General features: G+C 34.9%; 2 protein-coding genes across 2 annotated transcripts; one reads left to right on the top strand and one right to left on the bottom strand.

The window, feature by feature from the left end:
* The first annotated feature begins 418 nt into the window (after positions 1 to 418).
* LOC133179546 (putative ATP-dependent DNA helicase Q1) lies at positions 419 to 982 on the top strand. Its single transcript, XM_061314277.1, has one exon. The coding sequence runs from the start codon at positions 419 to 421 to the stop codon at positions 980 to 982; it is 564 nt and encodes a 187-aa protein (XP_061170261.1).
* Positions 983 to 2,133: 1,151 nt separating this feature from the next.
* LOC133179545 (uncharacterized) lies at positions 2,134 to 4,570 on the bottom strand. The gene is made up of 5 exons (XM_061314276.1): positions 4,382 to 4,570; positions 3,790 to 4,081; positions 3,450 to 3,576; positions 2,921 to 3,051; positions 2,134 to 2,748 (listed from the first exon to the last, which is right to left on the bottom strand). Exons 1-5 carry the CDS (start codon positions 4,546 to 4,548, stop codon positions 2,134 to 2,136), a joined length of 1,332 nt encoding a protein of 443 aa, XP_061170260.1. The 5' UTR covers positions 4,549 to 4,570.
* Between the last annotated feature and the right edge of the window lie 18,609 nt (positions 4,571 to 23,179).

The raw sequence follows: 23,179 nt of genomic DNA, 5'->3' as shown, positions 1-23,179 counted from the left end.
TGACCATGCATCAGAATCTTGTTTTTTGTTAAGTATATCTTACAGGGGAGATGATGACAATGGAAAAGAAGCCTTCCGAAGATGGTTCCATCATGTTGGAGAGCTTCGATCTTTGTTTCCATGTGCATCAATAGTGGCATTGAGTGCTACATGTACAAAGAGGATTTCTAAAAAAGTAATGAAAATTTTGAATATAGCCGAGGATGCAGTTCAAATATTTTCTTCACCAGATAAACAAAATATTAAGCTTGTTGTTGTAAAAATCCCTAATACTCTTGAGATTGCTATGTCATGGCTTATAGATGCTCTCAGTGAAAACAAATTACCAAGAACACTACTTTACTGCAATTCTATTAAAACTGCTTCAAGTTTGTATAGTTACATAATAACTGAAATTCAAGACTGTAAATGTGTGGAAATGTACCATTCAGAAACTCCTTTAGAAAAGAAAGAAATCATTCTTAAAGCTATTCAGAATCCTGATAGTGATCTACGTCTAGTAATTGCAACAAGTTCCCTTGGAATGGGTGTTGATTGTGCAAAATTTTACAATGTTATTTTGTATGGACCACCAAAAACTGTTGTCGAGTTAATTCAGGAAATTGGAAGAGTGGGTAGAGATGGACAAACATCAACTGCATTATTGTTATACAATTCATTTAATCTGTGCAAAGTTGAAAGTGATGTGAAAAATATAATCAAGAGTGATAAATGTAGACGTTTTGCATTACTTCAGCCATTTCTAAATCAACAAGAACTCCATGATCTGGGTAAAAATACAGGATCATCTCTGTGTTGTGACATATGTGCCAAAGTCAATCCAGATCAGTCATCATTATCTAATATTGAGAAACTACTGACTATAAACTTTAATGATGATGAAAATGTTAACCTTGCAAGTGACAGTTCAGATGACACAGTTTCATATATTATGTTGAAGATGAATTTTTTGACCATTCTTTTCCGTAATTATACTGAATAATAAATGTTTTAATTTTGTTTTATTCTTTGTGACCCTTTCATTAGTTACAACCAGCACGTAACATAATCACTGACCAATTAGGCCAAGATAAATAAATAGTGTGTTCCATATTTTTATTTTTCCTAATTTTATTGAGAAAAAAAAATTATTTCATAAATTAATGTCCTTCAATAAACATTTTAAATTATTTTATGAAAAATGGCAATATTATTTTGATGTCCATGAAGAAACACACCATTCATTTATCTTTTCCTTATCAGCTTATTTTAACAGTTGACCACTTAAACATGTTTAAAAAAATTCCTGTGATTATTCTTTCATTAAAAAGTTCTTTGTCACTAGGTGAACTTTAGGAAATTTGTTGTTTGTCCTCTCCCAACACTGGATATTGGTAAACTTTAGGTCTGTTGGTAGAGAAATTATTTTTACTCTTCAAAGTTGTACAAAAAAATATAGATATCTGTTTTTTAAAATAAAACTTGCATGCTCACATTGTAAAGAAAATAATCCGAGTCAGTCTGTTGGGGGAGGGCAAACAAACGATTTTTTGGTGACCTTACTTGAAATGCATGTAACGAAAAAAGCATGTGTTTCAAATATGTTTATTTCGCAGTCTGTGATAAGCAACTACTGGTTTATGTCTTACAATTAAAGTAGACAGTCCGTTAAAACATTCATCATAAATTTTGGGGTCTTTTTTATGCCTTCACATTTCAACTTTCGACCATCAACAACGGAGAATGCATTTATTTCTGCAAGTTCTTTAAAAACCTTTTGAACATCTTCCAAATAAGAAGGTACAGTATGAAAACCCTTCCTACCAGATATATCACAAATCACATCAAAATGTTTGGTTGAGTTAATAATATGGGGGAATTCCTTGGAGTGTGCTAAAATACTCTCCTTGGTTTGGAAGCCAGAACAGGCAAATTTGCTGTCTCTATTCAAAAGTTCAACATATTCGTCTAAGGCCAAGTTGTTGTTTTTTCCTCTCTGTAGATTAATAAATCTGTTTGCTGTCAGGCGTTGTTTTAGTTCCTCGCTAAGCAACCCCTCCGTCATTGCAACCAAATGGATAGAACCTATAGCATACTTCGTTTTGTTAGTATAGTTATAAATAGGAAGCTCATATTTAGCTGATTTAATGCTCCTTACACCATCTCATCTCCCATGTCAACAGCATCATCCAAATTCTTGTGTAACAGTGAAAGTTTAAAAAGTAGCAACATGTATCCATTTAGTTCATCTTTACTTTTCTTTTTTTCTTTCTTTTGTTTCTTTGACACAGTAACACCATGCATTTTTTCTTCGTGTGCTTTCAGACTGCCAACATACGCATAAGTTTTTTCACAATGATGACATTTCACTCTACCTTCATTGAAATTTGACACCCAATAATTGTCCGGATGATTTTTGTCGGTCACACAATCTCTTAACATGGACATAATATCAGGAGAACCCTCAAAAAAGTATTTTTCAATGATCCTTTCACATATGTCATTTATCCATGAGATTTTGTCTGCATCTGTATACTGGTAAAATTGTTGAGGCAGCGGAATGGAATCTGATAAATTCTCAAGATCCATTTCTTTCAGAAATAAATAACAGCAAATGGCATCTAAGATGGTGTAATATAAATATTTGTATGAACGGTAGGTATTTTTCACATCCCCTTTAACACTTCTGTGGTTCAATAAATTTCTGAAGTAATAAACTGTTCCTCTGTCTCCTGCAGATCCGGTATTGTATGTAAGTTTTGCTATTTCCTAAAATAAAATTGAATTTTCTGAAGTTATATTTTTTAATCTAACTAATTTAAGAATTCAACATATGATTAGGAAATGTTTATCTAATCTTAAATTTTAAGATTGATGAAAGGTTTCATGAAGGGTAGCAAACCATTATCTAAATAAAATTATACATAGATAAGGTACTTACTTCTAAAAAATTCATTAATCTGTGGAAATCCTCGATTTTGGATATGAAACCTTCTAATCTATCATCAGACGTGTTACCATTAAGCATGGCTTCCTGTGCACACTGAATGCGCTCATCAGTAAGCCGGTCACCTGTTTTAACAAACATAATTAACACATTACTTTTACAGTATCTCATACAAATTTCAATCAGCACAAGTGGAGCATTCCTTGCAACAGAATAGGTTTTCAAATATGTTGTGTATCAAATTAAACACATTTGTTAATCATGTTAACTTATACATAAAATTTGATATGTAGCCAAATGATACTCAATAGTATTGATTTTCTCAAGAAATAATTCTTTCTGAAATGAATATAGTTTGGTTTATTAATACAATGCCTCAGAATTATGTCTAATGATTCTAAGTGCTAAGATTTTATTTCAAACATACAAACACACAAACAAACCAACTTGCATACAGTTAGCAATGTTCTATCCCTTTCCATTAAGTTGTATGAGGGTATAATAATTGACCACTTATACTTACCACCAAAAAGAACAGGCTCACAAATCTCTCCATCTCTGTGAGGAACATACTTCTGCTGTAATTCTTTTAAGAGCTTGATGACATCCGCTGTTTTGGTTTCATTACAGTCATACAGCCCTAACGGATACTGAAATTTGAAAGCATGTTAATTTATATGATAAGTTTATAACCATAATATCAGCATACCCACAAATCATATCAACACCATATTCCTATCATAAACAAGAATACTTTGTGAAAAATTAAATCACTTGCATTGTTTTAATTTGACAATAAATTTAAATCCACTATAAATTCATACCTAGTATTTAATCTTTGCATTTTAACCTGGAATACTTACTTGTACTGTTTTAATTCCTGCTTGATCACTATACTTGTGTGGCAGATGTTTGGGATATATTTTGTCCAAAAGTTTTGAAAGGTGGGGAATATTCCTGATCACAGATGTTGCAGTAATAAAAACCAATTCTTCATTCAACTTTTCTTGTTCTTCAAGTGATGGCACGAATTTTTCAAAAGAGATGTCTGCATATTCTAGGTCTCTTTCTGGAGTTACCACAGGTATTTGCACTCTCTCTACAGCAATCAATGCATTAAACAAATGTATGGATTGTGTCTGGTTCTGGGAGGTCCTTCAAAATAGAACAAGATGTGTATGGTCACTATGATTCGTAAACTTACATTATTATAAATAACAAACCAAACTAATTGAAATTATATCTATATTTGCTTCCTGATTTTTGATTTTTAAGATATTTAAAAATAGGGAGCACATAGATATAATTTTAACTAGACTGAAATTTCTACTAAAGTGATGCATGTACCTATACTGTTTATCAACACAAACTTTGTATAATAATGTTCTATATTTTTTCCAGTTTTGATTTGAACAAAACCCAATACATATCCAATAAATAAGACACAAAATTTACCTGTAGGATGGCAGTATTTTTTTATCCCAATTGTCACCAATTAACTGGTATTTTGTTGTATTTTCTTGGCCCTCCTCCCAAGACTTCTTCAGTGCTATGACCTCTGCATCTAAATTTGATATCCAGGTTTCTAACTTGCTGTGCATGGATTTACTTGTCACAGTCATTCCGCACTTGGCTAATCTGTCAATATCCTAAAAAAAAAAGCCTTGAGTTATTACAAATATGTAAACACAATTTATTAAAATTAATAACATAATCTAAGCAAAACATATTAATCACTTCATTTCAAGCATTGTAAATCTCTTTATCTGCATTGTCTTTAAAAACATTCACAACATAAACAGACAAAGATAGGGTATGTTCATTGAACACTTCCTTTGAATGAAAAAATTTACCCTCTGTGTACATCCTCCATAAGCCGAAATGAAACCGAGCAGGTAATGCACCGATGACATCTCTTGATTACGTCCGTGAAATGCTGAAGCTACTGTAAGCATTAAGTTTATGAATTTCCTCTCACCAATGGCAACTGGAACATCACTAACTGCTGACTGAATAACTCTCAGGGTGTTTGGTGCTTTGATGTGAAGCTCCCTGTAAAACTTATCCCAAGAAAATTCTAATATACTGTTGTGGTCTTTTTGCTGGAGAATGCTTCCTGAATTTCTTTTACAGAGTTCTTTTGATTCACAACTAATGATGTGTGACACTGCTGGAACAACCTCCTTCCTGTAAGCTGTGGATACTACAGCAATTATAGCATTTTTGGCATTTCCTGAGGACCTACCATTAAAAATAGCTCTACATATTTTCTGTTCTGTTTCATTTCTTACAAGCTCTGTTCTTCTTCCACTTGGGTATGCAATGGTTATCTGTAGAAAGAAAAAAGAATTTACTTACAAATGGATATCATATATAATCTAAACATACATATTCATTTATCAATAAATATTGAAGAAGTAAAAACAATAACATTTATAAAAACAAAATAAATTAACAAGTGATTATCACTTATTCATGGTTATACAGGAATAGCAATATTAAGATATTTCTGGAATACATTCAACTTTTTCTTGCTTCTTGACTTTCATCATTCAAAATGTAATTTTTTTTGTATTATTTTTAATCTTCACATGGAATTTGATGATAAAAATACCTTAGTTTCATCTATGCTGGATGGTGTTTATATCTGAAATAACAACTGCAACAATCTAACTCTGGAAGAAAAAAATAAGCAATATAAAAAAAAAAACAAACAAAACTGAAGATTTGTTAGTATTCATTAATTTAAAAAAAAACAAACGAAACAAAACAAAAACAAATCAGGCTGCAAATAATAGTGCTGTATTACAGTTATAATGATATCTGGATTGAGTTACAGGTTTTTTAATAGCTGACCTGCGCTGAATGCTCAAGTGAGCTTTTCTGATCATCCACTGTCTGTCGTCCGTCACCCTGTTCGTCCGTAAACTTTTCACATTTTCAACTTCTTCTCAAGACCCACTGGGCAAATTTTAACCAAAGTAGGTACAAAGCATCCTTGAGTAAAGACCTAGGGAATTTAAATTCTTAAAATGAAGGACCAAGTCCCCTCCAAGGGGAAATAATTAAGAAAAGACAAAGATAGGGTGGGGTCATTAAAAATCTTTTTCTCAAGAACCACTGGGCCAGAAAAGCTGAAACTTATGTGGAATCTTCCTGAGGTAGGGTAGATTCTAAATTGTTCAAATCATGGACCCTGGGATAGGGTGGGGCCACATTATGGAATCAAAGTTTTAAATTGAAATATATAGGAAAAATCTTTTTCTCAAGAACCACTGGCTCAGAAAAGATGAAACATAGGTGACAGATCCCTGAGGTAGTGTAAATTGTAAATTTATTCACACTTTGGTCCCCGGCGGTAGGGTGGGGCCACAACAGGGAATCAAAGTTCAATATAGATTGTATATGAAATTTTTTTTTTATTACATCATCTCAAGGACAGCAAAGCCATGATTAGTCAAATTAATATGGAAACAACTTTAGGTAGTGTAGATTCAGGTTTGTTCAAATCATGACCCCCCTCCCCTCCTAGGAACAAGGTGAGGCTACAATAGCCAATCAAAGTTTAAATAGAACTTTATGAGAAAAAGTCTTTAAAACTTCACTTCTCAGGAAAAATGAAACCATGATGAATCATTTTTTAAATGTGGAAGCACTCTTACGTAGTGTTTGTTTGTTTTGTTTTGTTAATTGTTTAACGTCCCTCGAGAATTTTTCACTCATATGGGGACGCCACCACTTGCCGGTGGAGAGCTGCAAATTTTGACCTATACTCCGCACTCAGGGCAATTGAGCAGTGAGGGATCTTTTTGGTGCCAACATCTAATGCGACACGGGAACTCGGTTTATTCGGTTTCATCTAAAGGACCGGTCTCCACGTCCCAGTGGGATTTGAACCCGCGAAGTAAGGATCAACTCCTTACTCTCTGACTCTAGAGGGAACGCTCTGACCACTGCGCCACGCCGGCGACTCTTACGTAGTGTAGATTCAAGTTTGTTGAAATCTTGAACCCCCAGGGATAGGATGGGATGACAATAGTAGATCATAGTTTTTCATATGAATTATTTATAGGAAAAGATTTTAAAAACCTTCTCTGAAGAACAGCAAAGCCATGGTTATTCTTATTTATATTGAAGTATACTCTGGTAGTGTAGATTCAATTTTATACATACCTTGGCCCCTGTATATAGGATGTGGCCACAAAAAGGTGAATCAAAATTTTACATAGGAATACACTCGTATATAGGGGACAAATCTGATGAAGAACAACAGCGCCAAAATGATTCAGGTGAGCATTGTGGCTAGGGATGCGCGATTTTATCGGTATACCGGTATATCGCGATTTTTTATTGCGTGATACGTATCGTGATATGTAGACTAAAATACCGGTATTTGACACAGAACTATAAATTCGGGAAATTATTCATTTATATGTTCAAACTATTGAATGACAACAACAGAAAGTGTAGAAAATGTTGAAAACAGATAACCCACTGCATCCAAACATGCTTTATATTAAATTAATAAAAAATTAAAAATAAAAATTATGTTTTTATAGCATATTTTAAAGAAATATTAAGGAAATTCATTTGAAATTGTATTGAAAATTGTATGTAAAAATATCATGATTTATCGTGATATTTTTAGGAAAAAATCGTGATATATCACGATATGAAATTTTTGCCGATACCCACCCCTAATTGTGGCCTCTTGTTTCAATTATTATTTCAAAATAATATCACCCATTGGAAAGTATGGGTATAACTGTAACATGAATGAATCTTAATATACTACCAGATGCAGAAATTTGTAGAAAGTAGTTAACACATTTGTGTATTTGTGTTTTTGTAAATATTTATTTTAGAACATGAAAGTTAATTTATTTCAAATATATATCTTGATCCCCCCAAAATATCGTGGATATGATAGGTATTGGGTGTTGAAGTGGGTTGATGTAAAATTGTAATATTAACATGGTAAACTGTTTCCAAAAAAAAAAACATCTTCTGAATTGAACGAATAATGAACAAGTAATTTAATTACTTACCTCAATTTCACCTTGATTGGCTTGAGGATTCACTTTCACATCCTGAAATTCTAGTGATCTCCGTACAGTCTTTGGCTTATCAATATCACCTGTATTAGTTATTTCTTTAAAAGGTGCTATATGGACAGGTATATAAGGTGCTATATGGACAGGTATATACTTAACAGCTTCTATATTTAATGTCTTGCCTTTTTTTGCTGACTGCGTTACCACTGGACTTCGTAGCATCCGTTTCGTAATAACCTTTGTTCTGGGAGAAGGTAGCTGTAGCAGATGTGTTTCATTCATTTTCCTAGCCATGCTACATATGTTTGCTTTTATGTTCTCGTTTTTCTGTTCAGATTTTATAACACTGTCCACACTTCTATAACATTTCAGGCACACGGCACTGTTGCTTGAAAAGTTGATACCAGTTATTTTATAAACATTTTCTACCCTCTCAGTGGTAAACCTGAGTTTCCGGTCAAAATATTTATGTAGTATGACCTCACCATTGTCTTTCTTTTCATACTGAATGAAAGAAAACCCGCAGAGAACACAAATATCACTGAGAGCACACGTTTTCGTCGGCGTAGCAGGCGCCGCCATTTTCTACTTTCGTTTTAAATCCTCATTCGTGTTGCATCGGGAGTTATTAATAAAATTTTGAATTCCGAAGATTTTACAGAGTCTCGCAAGTGGTCGTTTGATTGGATAATATAAAGGTCACCACAAGATGACCCTCTATTGGGCTTCTTCAGATCCTCGTAAGCGACATATCGTTAAACAAGAGGCCCAGGGGCCACATCGCTCACCTGAGCACTATGGCTAGGAAAAAGCAGAAATCATTTCAATCTTGAAAGGTTGAAAAGTTTAAATATAAAAGTGGTTGGGGGGGGGGGTGTCAGGAATTGAACAAATTTGAATCTACATTATCTGAGGATGCTTCCATTTAAATATGACCAATCATGGCTTTGCTGTTCTCGAGTAGAAGATTTTTAAAGATTTAACCTATGTATTCCTATGTAAAACTTTGATCACCCATTGTGGCCCCACCCGATCCCCAGGGGTCATGTTTAAACAAACTTGAATGTACACTATCTAAGAATGCTTCCATATAAATATGACCAATCATGGCTTTGCTATTCTTAACAAATTGTTTTTTTTAAGATTTTTACTATGTGTTCCAATGTAAAACTTTGATCGCCCATTGTGGCCCCACCCTACCCCCGGGGGTCATGATTCGAACAAATTTGTATGTACACTATCTGAGGATGCTACCATATAAATATGACCAATCATGGCTTTGCTGTTCTTGAGAAGAAGATTTTTAAAGATTTTTCCTGTATATTTCCTATGTAAAACTTTGATCGCCCATTGTGGCCCCACCCGACCCCCGGGGGTCATGATTTGAACAAATTTGAATGTACACTATCTGAGGATGCTACCATATAAATATGACCAATCATGGCTTTGCTGTTCTTGAGAAGAAGATTTTTACTATGTGTTCCTATGTAAAACTTTGATCGCCCATTGTGGCCCCACCCGATCCCCGGGGGTCATGATTTGAACAAATTTGAATGTACACTATCTGAGGATGCTACCATATAAATATGACCAATCATGGCTTTGCTGTTCTTGAGAAGAAGATTTTTAAAGATTTTTCCTATATATTCCTATGTAAAACTTTGATCGCCCATTGTGGTCCCACCCGACCCCCGGGGGTCATGATTTGAAGAAATTTGAATCTACACTACCTGAGGATGCTTCCATGTAAATATGACCAATTATGGCTTTGTTGTTCTTGAGAGGAAGATTTTTAAAGATTTTTCCTATATATTCCTATGTAAAACTTTGATCGCCCATTGTGGCCCCACCCTACCCCCGGGGGTCATGATTTGAACAAACTTGAATCTACACTACCTGAGGATGCTTCCAAGTAAATATGACCAATCATGGCTTTGCTGTTCTTGAGAAGAAGATTTTTGAAGATTTTTCCTATATATTCCTATGTAAAACTTTGATCTCCCATTGTGGCCCCACCCGACCCCCGGGGGTCATGATTTGAACAAACTTGAATGTACACTATCTGAGGATGCTACCATATAAATATGACCAATTATGGCTTTGCTGTTCTTGAGAAGAAGATTTATAAAGATTTTTCCTGTATATTTCCTATGTAAAAATTCGATCGCCCATTGCGGCCCCACCCTAGCCCCGGGGGTCATGATTTGAACAAACTTGAATCTACACTACCTGAGGATGCTTCCACATAAGTTTCATGTTTTCAAGCACAGTGGTTCTTGAGAAGAAGATTTTTTAATGATGCCATTAATTTTTGCACGAATTCTTAATTATCTCCCCTTGGAAGAGGGCGTGGCCCTTCATTTGAACAAACTTGAATCCCCTTTACCCAAGGATACTTTGTGGCAAGTTTGGTTGAAATTGGCCCAGTGGTTCTTGAGAAGAAGTCGAAAATGTGAAAAGTTTACAGACGGACTACAGACAAAATGTGATCAGAAAAGCTCACTTGAGCCTTCGGCTCAGGTGAGCTAAAAAGGAGCATCGAGGATCTGATTTTAATCAGATTGACAGATCTTAAATATTTTGTTAAACTGTACGTTAAATTTACTGGGATTTCTGTGATACAAATAAACTTTATGCAGTAGAAAATAAAAGTCAATAAAAACGTCCGACTTCGGTTTAAAACGTTATTATTTCAAGAATACATATTGGCCATTTAAAACATTACTCTTGCGTACTTGCATAACCATAAAATTCAACCACAATGTATATCATGTGACTGTCCGTTAACTGTAAATCATATTCTCTTAAAGTGTTCTAATTTTACGCCTATTCGAAGAAGACATTGTGGTAAAGTTCAGTCGATGCAAGAACTATTTGCAAATATTAATATTTGTACAATCTTAGATTATTTACGGGAGACTGATTATTTTAGTAAAATTTAGAGATGTTTTAATCCTGTTGGAAAGATTTTGAACAATGTATATTTTTACTGTTTACATATTTTTAACCTTTAAGTCCCTCGGATGGGGCATTAAATGGTGCCCCTCGTCAAGAACAACTTACTTGGCACGTAAAAGATAATTTCCCTGGTTTTCGAAAAAGAGTAGGCTCACTTGGGGCCGGCAGAGAAACTAGAATTTTTCAAGACCGATCATATAGATTCTCCCTCCGAAATATGGCTGAAATATTGCCGACTCGGCGTTAAACAGCAGTCAATCTTTTCCTTGATGGTGCTTTGACTCTAAAACCCAATTCAGATTCGAAGAGATGCTTAAAGTTTTCTGATGCATCCAACATTGTTTCTTCATTGCCCCTTATATATACGTAGCCATTTTTTATCATTACACTTTGACCTAAAAGTAGCAAAGTCTTTGGCCAAAATATGGCACCTCAGAGAGAGAGAAAGAGATATCATTTTCAGAATTCCCAATTTTATCAATATTATCTGGCGACAGTAACTTTTTCAACGATGATAGTGGTAAACTTTTACGAGCCAACATTACTAAATGTGCAAGGGTTCTGGAATTTGATTGCTTGATTGATTGCATGTTGTTTAACGTCCCTCTCGAGAATTTTTTACTCATATGGAGACGCCACCACTTGCCGGTGGAGAGCTGCAAATTTTGTCCTATACTCGGCACTTACGGCCATTGAGCAGTGAGGGATCTTTTTCGTGCCAGCACCTACTGCGACACGGGACCTCGGTTTAAACGGTCTCACCCGAAGGACCGGTCTCCACGTCCCACAGTGGGATTCGAACCCGCGACGTAAGGATCAACTCCTTACTTCGCGACTCTAGACCAGACGCTCTAACCACTGCGCCACGCGGGCGATTTCTGGAATTTGAACTCACTCGTCATATTTTTCTATTTTCTTTCTTCTTCCAAAGTTTGAACTTGTATCAAAGCAAATATTGTCATTATAAGATCCTTCTTAATGATTTCTTTTTCTTCTCAATCATTCGTACTTTTAAACAAACAAATAATATTACTATCATTATACCCCCCTCCCCACGCAGACGAAGTTTAGTCACCCTGCCCGTCCGTCTGTAGACGAGATTTTGTCCGTATCTCGAAAACTATCGCATGGATTTTTCTGAAACATCACAATGAATGATCAAAATTTCACATGGAAATGCATTAGAAAAATCTTCTTATCCAGAACTACTAGGCCAAGAAAATAAAAACTTATGTGGAAAAATCTTCAGGTAGTGTAGATTTAAGTTATTTTTTTTTTAAATCATGATCCCCGGGGGTAGGGTAGGGCCACATTGGACAATGAATGTTTTACGTTGGACTACGTAGGGGAAATCTTGAAAAAGTTCTTTTCTCAAAAACAGCAAAACTATGATTGGTTATATTTACATGGAAGCATCCTCAAGTAGTGTAGATTCAAGTTTGTTCAAATCATGATTCTGGGGATAGAGTGGGGCCACAATGGATGATCGAAGATCAACACATGAATACATATGAAATATCTTTTAACAACCTTCTTCTCAAGAATAGGATAGCCATGATTTGTTTTATTTATATGCAAGGTTCTTTGGGTAATGGTACCGTTCACGGTAGCTCAGTCGGTAGAGCGCTCGCTCCATGATCGGGAGGTCGTGAGTTCGAATCTCGGCCGCGACAGACCTAAGTCGATAAAAAATAGGTAGCAACTGTTCCTTCGCCATGCGCTCGGCACTTTGAAGTGAAAGTTGCGGGTCCTTCGGATGAGACCTTAAAAACCGAGGCCCCGTGTCACGGCAGGCGTTGGCACGATAAAGATCCCTCACTGCTCAATGGCCCCGAGTGCCGAGTAAAGGTCGAAATTTGAAGCCCTTCAGCGGTAAATGGTGACGTCTCTATACGAGTGAATAATTCTCGAATGGGACGTAAAACAATATACAATCAATCAATCAATCTTTGAGTAATGTTAATTCAAATTTGTTCATATCTTGACCCCCTGGGGTAGGGAGGGGGCACAACAGTTGATCAAAGTGTTTTAGTTAGGAATTTATAGGAAAGATCATTTTAAAATCTTCTAAAAAAGAAACCACGAAAAGTCATTTAATTTACTTCTGGTTGTAACAGGTCATTTGATTGGGTAGAAAAATAATTTATATTGTATAAACTTTTTTTTTTTTTATTTTGCAGCTTTCAATTTAAACTTCATGGATCCTCTATGGATTGTTGTTTTATACTCAGGTGACCGTTACGGCCATTGGGTCTCTTGTCCTTTAAACACTGAGATCTGGAAGCAATAACTATGGTGTTCTAGCCAAGTCGGAAAAACTACTCACAAATACATGACATATTTTACCTGAAAAAATCATAATTAATTTATAAAATCTATACAACGCTGGTTTTAATCAGGAAGTTTACCCCCAAAATAGCCATACTGAGAATCCTACAAAGAAGGAATATTAACAAAAAAGTTAAATACGAGAATGAACAAGCACCTGTATCTTGTCACTTTGTTTCGGTGAAGCCCCTGTTGAAGAACCTTGGTTAACATGTTTTATCATGTGCCCTAACTTTCGTTTATCTAAAACCTTTTTTTAATTTACGTAAATTCACAGTTTTCAAGAAGTTTTATGTACATCTTTTCGCAATCATTATATATTCAAAACCGAAATGACAAGCCAGGTGGGTGAATTCACAAGTAGAGTCATTTGGAACTCTTGTAGAAAATACCGGTACATAGTGGATGCAGATATTTTATTTACCCCCCCCCCCCTCCTTCCCTTAAAAATATACTTATCTTCTGGGTTCTACAATTTACTGGGCATTGTCCTCTTAACACCCTACCAGTGCTCTACTTTATGCCCGAATGACCTTATATGATTTAGAAAATTAAACCCGCACATCATCGAGTCCGATCTGACAGAGATCAAGCCTGTAATTAATTTCAAGTTAACTGGGTTCTCAATCCCGATACCAGTCTCTATCATATTATTTGTTGGAGATAACACTTTCAGTGGTTTACCACAGAGTCTTGACACATCTGTTTCATATTTAGATATTTTACTTGAAAAAGACGTTAATGGTAATCTAACAACCAAGCTTTATGATAAACGTGATGACTTTAACTTTTCAACCGTAAACTTCCCTTACTTATGCAGCAATATACCTTCATCACCTGCATACAGGGTATATATCTCTCAGTTGATTCGATACGCAAGAGCATGGTCTACGTATGTACTATTTCTAAAACGAGGTAAATTATTGACAAATAAGTCGATGAAACAAGAATATCTGCTGTCTCGTTTAAAGTCATCATTTCCTAAGTTCTATGGTCTATACAATGACCTTGTCAGCAAATACAATTTATCGTTGAGTCAAATGCTGACTGACGTTTTTCATACTAATTGTTAGGCCATTATTTACACACTGAAGTATCGACGGATTTTTCCGTTATTTCCCGATCATGACAAGGTCGGCATGGGATGCTCACTCCTCCACGGCACCTGATCCCACCTCTGATGTTTGGAGGTCCGTGTTTGCTCTGCTCCTATTTTGTGTTGTTTAATGGACTTTTGAGCTTGAATACTGTTCGTTATCTCCATATATTTCATTTCAAACAAAACTGCCCAAATATTTATAATGTTTATGTTTTTTACATAAACTGGTTTTAACATTTCCATTATTATTTATATTCTATCTAGAGGACCGTTAGAATTATCTCTCTCTGAAGAGTAATCAACCGAGCACAAGCGAACACAGGAAATGGCTACTAAGCAACGCTTAGTTCCGAAGAAAAAAAAACACGTTAAGAATCAAAGACAAAACTCTCAAAATTGCACGAAAGTTTTTATATAAATACATACAGCTGCAAGGTGATTTTTCATCCCGAAGAATTAGATTTTGGCTATAAATCCTCAGAAAACCGTGAAAATTCACAGAACTCAGAAAAAAATTTCCGATAATTTCTCTGTGACACGTGACTCTGCATGTTTGTATATTCGGTCAAATGATCGAGTTCTTCCTTTTTAACTCGTGAGAATTTTAATCTCTTACATCTTTATTGAGAATGTACCTTTATTTGCTTACTAATTTTTTATTTTTATTTTTATAGCTGAATAACACGAAGAAATTTGAGTTTTCTTAAAGCAAAACATATGAAACAGAAGAAGAAATGAAGGAAAGCTGCACTATCAAACGAACAAAGAATTAACCTGCTGCCTTACGTATGATCTTCAAACAAACGAAGCAACTGACGACCCATAGAGAGGTTAGTTGTTTTCTTACCAGTAGCTTTTGTGTGCAAGCATCAGCTTTTTTCCAGTTTCCCGTTTCGTTTCAAACTTCTGCAAGAAAAAAAGCAACAGGATTTGATTTTAGGTAATGATCCTATAAAAAGATTTCACACAAAACATTGAGATACCTTATCGAAGCATTTGTGCAAGATACCAGAGAGCAGTGTTTATTACCTAATCCTTTTGGTAATCTTACAAAAAAGTTTCAATTCTGTTCCTATCCAACACATAACTACTTTTTTTGTTGTTAATATGATAAACAAATATACATGTACTTAAAAGTCCTTGTATTTTGTTCCTTAAAAAAGTTCTTGTAGGTTGTTGATTGTAATAATGAGTAAACTTCCTGAGGTAGTCCTGAACTTCACCTTTACAAAGATAGTTCAATACATCTAAAACAGGCCTTTTGGTAATGGTAATCTTATGAATTGCCATTATCACGATAATTGGAGTATTCATTAAAAAAATGAAAACTATTTAAAAATTACAAAAGGTGGGGTCGAATTATCTAATGTTGGCGACGTCAGTATTTTCTTATACTTCTTGTTTTTGATACGTCTGGACCACAGGGCATTCTTGATGGCATTGTCAATGCAATTTCCTTCTTATCTTTAACTTATGGGAACTATATTTTCTTTACATTCCTTGATATTTTACACTTATATTAATTCCTGTGTGGAAAGCATGGCTTCCTTGGATTCCAGTTGCCTGAGGAAGTTTCAATTACTTAAGAGATCATAAATTCATGGAAGATACAATAGTTTTTAGAAAACAGAAAAATATTGTCAGTATTTATTTTTTCTCATTTTAGGGAAGGATAAAGGTCAAGCAAGTACGTATTAACTGACCAATGTCCACACTAATGTTTTACATTTGACATTGTATACTATAGCTGATTTACCTATAGACAATCTGTTTCATTTAATTTTTCTCCTCGATTGTTAACTAAAACTTATACATATTGTAAACTAGAACTGTCCAAAAGGGACAAATACCCCCCGCTGGGTTTTTCAGAGAAAGTACCAAATCACTAATGTTTTCTAGATGTGAGAGGTGTTCACAATTTGCTTAAACATTTACAGTGAAAATTTAATTACTCATTATATTTTTTATATGCCTGTCTTAAGACGGGACGTATTATGTTATAGCGTTCATGTCCGTCCGTCTGTTAGCTTTTTCATGTCCGGCTCATAACTTTAATACTATTTGGCCTTGAATTATCAAATTTTGTCAGCTGATACATCTAGGGTAGAAGGTGTGTCACACATTAAAACCAGGTCACTCTGACCTTTAATAAAGACGCTATGGCCAAATATGGAAAAATCATAACTAGAAAACCATTAGACTTAGAATCAAAAAACTATGTCTTTTAACTTTTAAATTACACAATCCTAAAAGATGTCAGAGTATTGCAGTATCTTTATAAAAAAGTGTTAAATCAAGAAAACACTAGTCTTATTTTTTTTCATTATGTTCTTTACAGCAATCTGTAACAAGAAAAATTCCACCTCTCCCATGGGTGTAATGATCAGGCACTGGTCAAGGAAAATTTTGATAGCAGAAAATTGCATGTCAAATTAGAGATAAATTAATGAGTTTAGTGTGAGGAGATAACTGGTAGAGCATCTCTGATCAAGCAGGTGTTATCTACATCTCTTGGGAATTGGGCAAAAGGAATCAGTCTCTTAATTAATTGCTTGTGTTGTATTGAATTGTTCTTGTTGGCTAGTAATACTTTCAAGATAAATTTGATGTAATTAAAACTAATTTGATATTGTATATAATAATTAAAACTTATATGATATTGTATAATATAATCTAAACTAATTATTTATTGTACATTTTTTATTTTAATTTTTATATCTTTACAACAAATTGCAGACTGAGTTGTCTGACACTAAGATGTCATTCGAACAATTGAATCTAAACTGTTTATGATAATTTAACAATATTTGATGGGTGTATCATGCTGTGGTGGGGCACTTTACTTCATGAATGAAACTAAGGTGCAGCCTAATAAAACATCAATACTAATAATTACAGTGTTTTTTATTACATTGAAAAAATAGCTTGCAACTTTCTGCCATCTTTGTGAGACATGACACTCTGCAAATTGATTGTTGAAAAAAAAAATCATAATTAATTATACAAAATCAAATTGATTTTAATACCTTTATATCAAACTCATTTTAAAAATAAAAGGCTGGTTCCAGTAACTATGTATTTTGACAGACATAAATTACAATTAAGAAACTTAAACAACAGAGATCTTTATTTCTTTCTGCCCAATTCCCCAGAGATATAGATAAGACCTGCTTGATCAGAGATGCCCTAACAGCTTCCCACACTGAACTCATTAATTAATCTTTAACTGGATGCATGTCCACTCATTACTCCCAAGGGACAAATGGATTTACACTATCTGCTGTGTAATGTAAACAATCTTTTTAATACTTTGTGATTTTTTTTTTATAGTTCTAATGAGTAGTTTTAAGCTGTAGTTCACATTTTTGTACAGATGTTCTAGATTCTATGTCTCAAACCTTTGACATGAACCCGAAATGACTAAGTCAATAAAAATTTAAAAAACACCTGTAAAATGCAGAAAAATTATCAAATAATGTTGAAAATACCAGGGGCACATCTTCATATGGTAAATAATAAGTATACAAATTTTCATACAAATCTATGCAATAGTCTCTGGGAACAGATCCGGACAAAACACCATAATAAAAATGAAAAAAACACCTGTAAAATGCAAAAAAATTATCCAATCATGATGAAAATACCAGGTGCACACCTTCATATGGCAAAGAATAAGTGTACAAATTTTCAGACAAATCCTTGCAACAGTTTCCAAGAAATGGTCCGGACAAAATCTCGTCTACAGACAGACAGACAAACGGACAAGCTGATTCCAATATACCCCCCTAAACTTCGTTTGCGGGGGGTAAATGACTAGAATTAAAAATAACAAATTCTTATTTTCTAAGCATTTAAAGTTCCCTGTTTATATTTTCGAGTGTGATGGAGAAGGAAGAAAACATGAGTACAGATTATATGGAGGGAGGAGAACGATGACAAGTACACTAAGATACAATTTAGATAGAGAAAATTAATACAAATCAATGTTTATGATATTTTATCCTCACATACTGTATCTTTCAATTGCACCAAAGTGGATTAAATGGATGTGTTAAACTTTTGAACGACTTGGAATACAGTTACTTGAATTAATTACATTAATTAAATTACGGGGTTTAAGGCTAAGAAATAGCTGTCATTTTTATGACCTTTTGTCTGTAGTTATGAAATAAAATCTGTTTTTCTCTTGACCTGATTTCTGCAGTGATATATGAAGGGGGTAAAAGTATTATCACACCACAGAACCATCAAAGAAGAACACCGCAGATATGCAAAAAAACAAAACAAATTAACCTTAGCAGTATCCTTGGAAATAAAATGGTGCATTATGATATCTCTGTCAAGGTCAAGTGGTATGCTAACTTAATTCTTAAGGTTACATATTCAGGTTTTGAGTGTGATATGGAACTTTTCATCGATTTTGTTTTTCAGTTTCCTATTGGTCTTTTTAATTGTAATGAGAAAAACAGCTGTTATTGAACTTCTGTCAGATCTTCAAAGGAATTATGTACCTCAGAGAAATGTTTTTGTGGTAAGACTTGGCTCAAAAAATAAGTGACAATATGAGATTCAATATAATACCCAAAAGGCATACAATGAACATGGTTAGAACAGATTCAAGCGATTTATTTTCCAATGAGAACAGTATAACAATTTCAATTGGAACTTTTCACTCAATTCTATTCTTATCCAAATGAAAATAAATTCAACAATTTAGGTATGTATTCAAATTATTATGCACATAGTTATAAAAGATCTGATTAACATCTACCCATATTTGAAAATAAACTTTCATTTGTAATGAGTACACACTGACATGAAAGCAAAGTAGGAGAAACAGACAACTGCAGTGATTCCAGAAAACTGTATTTCAAACTTGGCCACTAAAATATTGTAAGCATAACCTTTTCAAAAAATGACCTTGACATATTAAAAATTCAAAGAAAAGACCGATATGTCTCCCACCGTTCACCATTATTCAAAGTATCCAAAAGAAAGAGAACAGAATTCCTCCAAATCAAATTTCCGAAGTGAAACAACATATAGAAAAACTGTTAAACCAAGGAATTATTCGTAAGATTACCAGTCCATACGCTTCTCTTGTTGTGATTGTCAGAAAGAAGGACAACAGCATAAGGCTGTAGATGACAGAGCACTCAATTCAAAGACGTATTTCCGCTCCCGCGTATTGAAGACACTTGGGATAGTCTAAATGGAGCCAAAGATTTCAGTAGTTTAGACCTTATACAAGGATACAATCAAGTAGCAATGAGAGAAGATATTCCCAAGACCGCATTTCGTGTTGGTATTGGTACTCCTCGACCTCAAGGGGTCGGACGTGCCGGTTTGCTATCTGATTATGCCAGGTTACGGTTAATTCTCGCAGGTACGGAGGGGGCAGGGGCACGTCGAGTTAGATCTAGGGGTACTCAAACTAGGTGCGCAGTACATGGGTGTGGTGCGAAGTTTGCAGGGGCGACACCTATGTTAACTCATATTTGGGAATCTCACACTAGGGGTGTTGATGATCCAGGGGTATTTCTAGAGTTTCTGTTAGAGTTAGCGAAGTTATTGAGGGTGGCTCCCGAGGGTGCTGATAAAGAGACTATGCTAGAGAAGCTCCGCCTGTGGGTTATAAGGCGGATGGGGAAAGTCGAATGGGGATTTTCGGTTAGTGTGCGTGATATCATGACTAGGTTCTCTGCCAATTTGGGAATAGTATCTGTGTATCTGGTGTACCTTTTGTTTACTTTTTGCCGCACCGTAGATGTCGCATTAGATGTAGCAGAGCCTATCCATGGATGATGTCTTGGACCACGTGGTGGACGACAGGAGTCGGGGAGCAGTGTAGGACCACGTAGTGGACGGAGATGACTCGGGGGATGATTCTGATGAGTGATTGTGTCAGGAACTGTGTTAATTTTATTAATATTTTATTATGGACATTAATGTTTAATTGATATTGCTATTTGCGTGTGAGTTAAGGCTAGGTATAGGCGTTTCTATGCAAATGAGCTAATAAGAACCCATAAGAGGTACATTTATTATTCAGAGTAAGTTTTCATTTATTTTCTCATGCATATTTAGTAGCCACGATATGTTATAGCCAGTACATATTATGACGTCATATTATGATGTCACTGATCTTACATACTGGTGGTAATAAAACACATCAACAAAACAGCTTCATCGCAAGGGATTACCCTATTTATTTTCACATAAATCTTGTATAACGCTAAGAAGAATATTCTATAGATTAATAAAACTGCTGCACAAATCCTAGGCATTCTCTCATTTAATCAGAATTTGAGGAAACATATACCGGACTGTACATTTTTACCCTTATTCAACTAAAAACTTTACGAATAGAAATTATAGTACTGAGCTGTTGATATTTGTGCAGCAATCGTAGCATAATTTGGAATATTTTGCTTCTAAATATACCTTGTTTCAGTTAAATAAAATAGAGCATGCCCTTGCGCCGAAGCATTGTTGTTGATGTCCATTATAATATTGTGTAGTAAAGAACAACGACGTCATAATATGACGTCATAATGTGTACTGGCTATCTCATGTCATGGGTACCAAGAATGTATTAAACAATAAGTTTTAACTTTCTCTGTATAATAGTTATAGTCCTTAAGCACTTTAATTAGATTAGAAATGCCTATACCTAGCCTTAACTCACCTGCGTTGTGTGTTTGTATGTATGTATGTGTGATAGGCCCTGCTAGGAGTTAATTTATTTGATTATTTGTACATTATAGATTGTCCCATTGTACTATATATATACGGGCTGGGACGCCCTTTGTTCAAAATGGGGAGGAATGTAGTGGACTTGTAGGTACCGGGCACGAATTGCCCTGCTGCCTCTTGTCACGTGGTGCACTGCACACATTGTGTGACGTGTACCCGCATTCCTTCTCTCTCTTCTACATTGGCTGTTGTCCAGACCAGACACGGTGTAACTTCAAGTCTTGAGATTATTATATATACATAGGCGACTGTAAGCTAATAAAGTGCGGATTATATCATAGTGTTTTCTCTTGACCGCCATCACAGTTTTACCATGTAATTATATAGAGAAACGCTATATATGCAAATCGGGTATAACGAAATCGAAGGGTTTAAATACCTGTGTGACGGTGCCTATGTAGGAGTAGTGTTCAGCTTTAACGGTGTCCAACCCAATACTCAAATTACAAGATTTTTCAACTGATATCGTAACAAGAGGCCCAAGGGCTTAAAGCTCACCGAGTATAAAAAAAACAACAATCCATAGAGGATCCATAAATTATAAACTGAAAGCTGCGAAAACAAAAACAGGTTATACAATATTAATTTTTTTTCCCAATCAAATGACATATTACAACCAAATTTTAATTATATTAAAATGACTTGGGCATGGTGTGTCCCACTGTAGGATTTCCTTCTGGAGATTATTGGTTCAACCGACTTGGGAGTTATTGGAGTCTTTTCCACCGATACCATCGCAGATTCGTAACCTTACATTACTGTCCCCTCTGTCGACTAAAGGACATCAAGATGTACGACGTCATCTCCGAAGAAAACCCCTTCATACCTCCAAAGAAACTAGTATCAGGAAGGAAATTGTGCTTAACAACAAGGTAGTGCAGAAGTCCTCGTCCCAGAGTGCTTCACAAGGAGCAGGAGAGGGCTAGGGAAGAGAGGCTGACGGAGGACCACAATCCAAGGGATGAGAAGTGCCCTGTTGGAGGATTTAAGTAATTATAATATTCTTCATTATTATTTAGTATTAACAAAAATTGTAATTTTTGTTTTAAGGGGTGAATAGTGTGACGGTTTTGGTTTTTATTGCACATTTAATTTGTCTTTCTTAGAATATTTAGTGCCTTAAGTTAAATTTACCTCCATATTGGCTGTCATTCCGAACTTATTTTGTTTTCTGACTTTTCAGTGGTTGACAGGCTGTTCTTTGAACATATCAGAAGTCATTTTAGATATTCATATTACTATTTTATAGCTAGTTAGTTAGAATGATTTTCATTGGTCAGAGTTTATACATAAACCATGACAGCGGCATTTTTATGTCACTAGGCTACAGAACCCAAAGGTTCAAGCTTTCTCTTCTTCTCTCTTAGGGGTTTAATCTCGGACTGTTTGTGCAATCTCATTTTATTTTTTGTTTAGGACATTGACTAAATTCTGTAAAATGTAACGAAGTCCTTAGATGGAGTCACATTGGTTCAAGGATGAATTAGATATCCCTAGGCCTTTATAGTGTTATTTATACTAAAAATAAATTGCCTTGACCCTTGTGTAATAAATAGGGTTATGGGGAAATTTTCAGTCTACTTGCATAGTCTCACTACTATTTTTAGGGCGTTGTGTAGAATCTCTCAAGATGTATGGAAGCTCACTCCCATCTATTTTGATAGATTTTTCTTCGGGTATCACACTCAATTTTCTCCTTTATAATTTTGTTTGAGCGACACAAACAAAATATTTTTAGCTGATAAGACAACCTCTATTTATAGAATGATGGAAAATTTCACTGCCTCGCCACGCGTGCATAGTATATGCGCTCTTGTTACTAGGTTGGATGTTGCAATATTTAGCACATTAAATTAAAATTAAAAAGGAGGGAAAATAATCACAGATGACAATAGTATTGCGAACTGCAAATTGAAAATATCGAAAATAATCTGGAGAATGTTGTTCCAGTTAAATCAAATGTGGGTAACGTAATGCGATATCCTGACACCGAGGTTGTACAGGTATATGTTCTACAGAGACGATTAAAAAAAACTGCCTGTGTTTTAAAAAACTTAA

The sequence above is a fragment of the Saccostrea echinata genome, unplaced genomic scaffold (genome assembly GCF_033153115.1).
Source record: "Saccostrea echinata isolate AGI-Se365-2 ecotype Australia unplaced genomic scaffold, CSIRO_AGI_Sech_v1 ptg000005l, whole genome shotgun sequence".
NCBI classification, from domain to species: Eukaryota; Metazoa; Mollusca; class Bivalvia; order Ostreida; family Ostreidae; genus Saccostrea; species Saccostrea echinata.
Note: the sequence above shows the minus strand (reverse complement) of the source record. Positions and strands in the feature narration are given on the sequence as shown.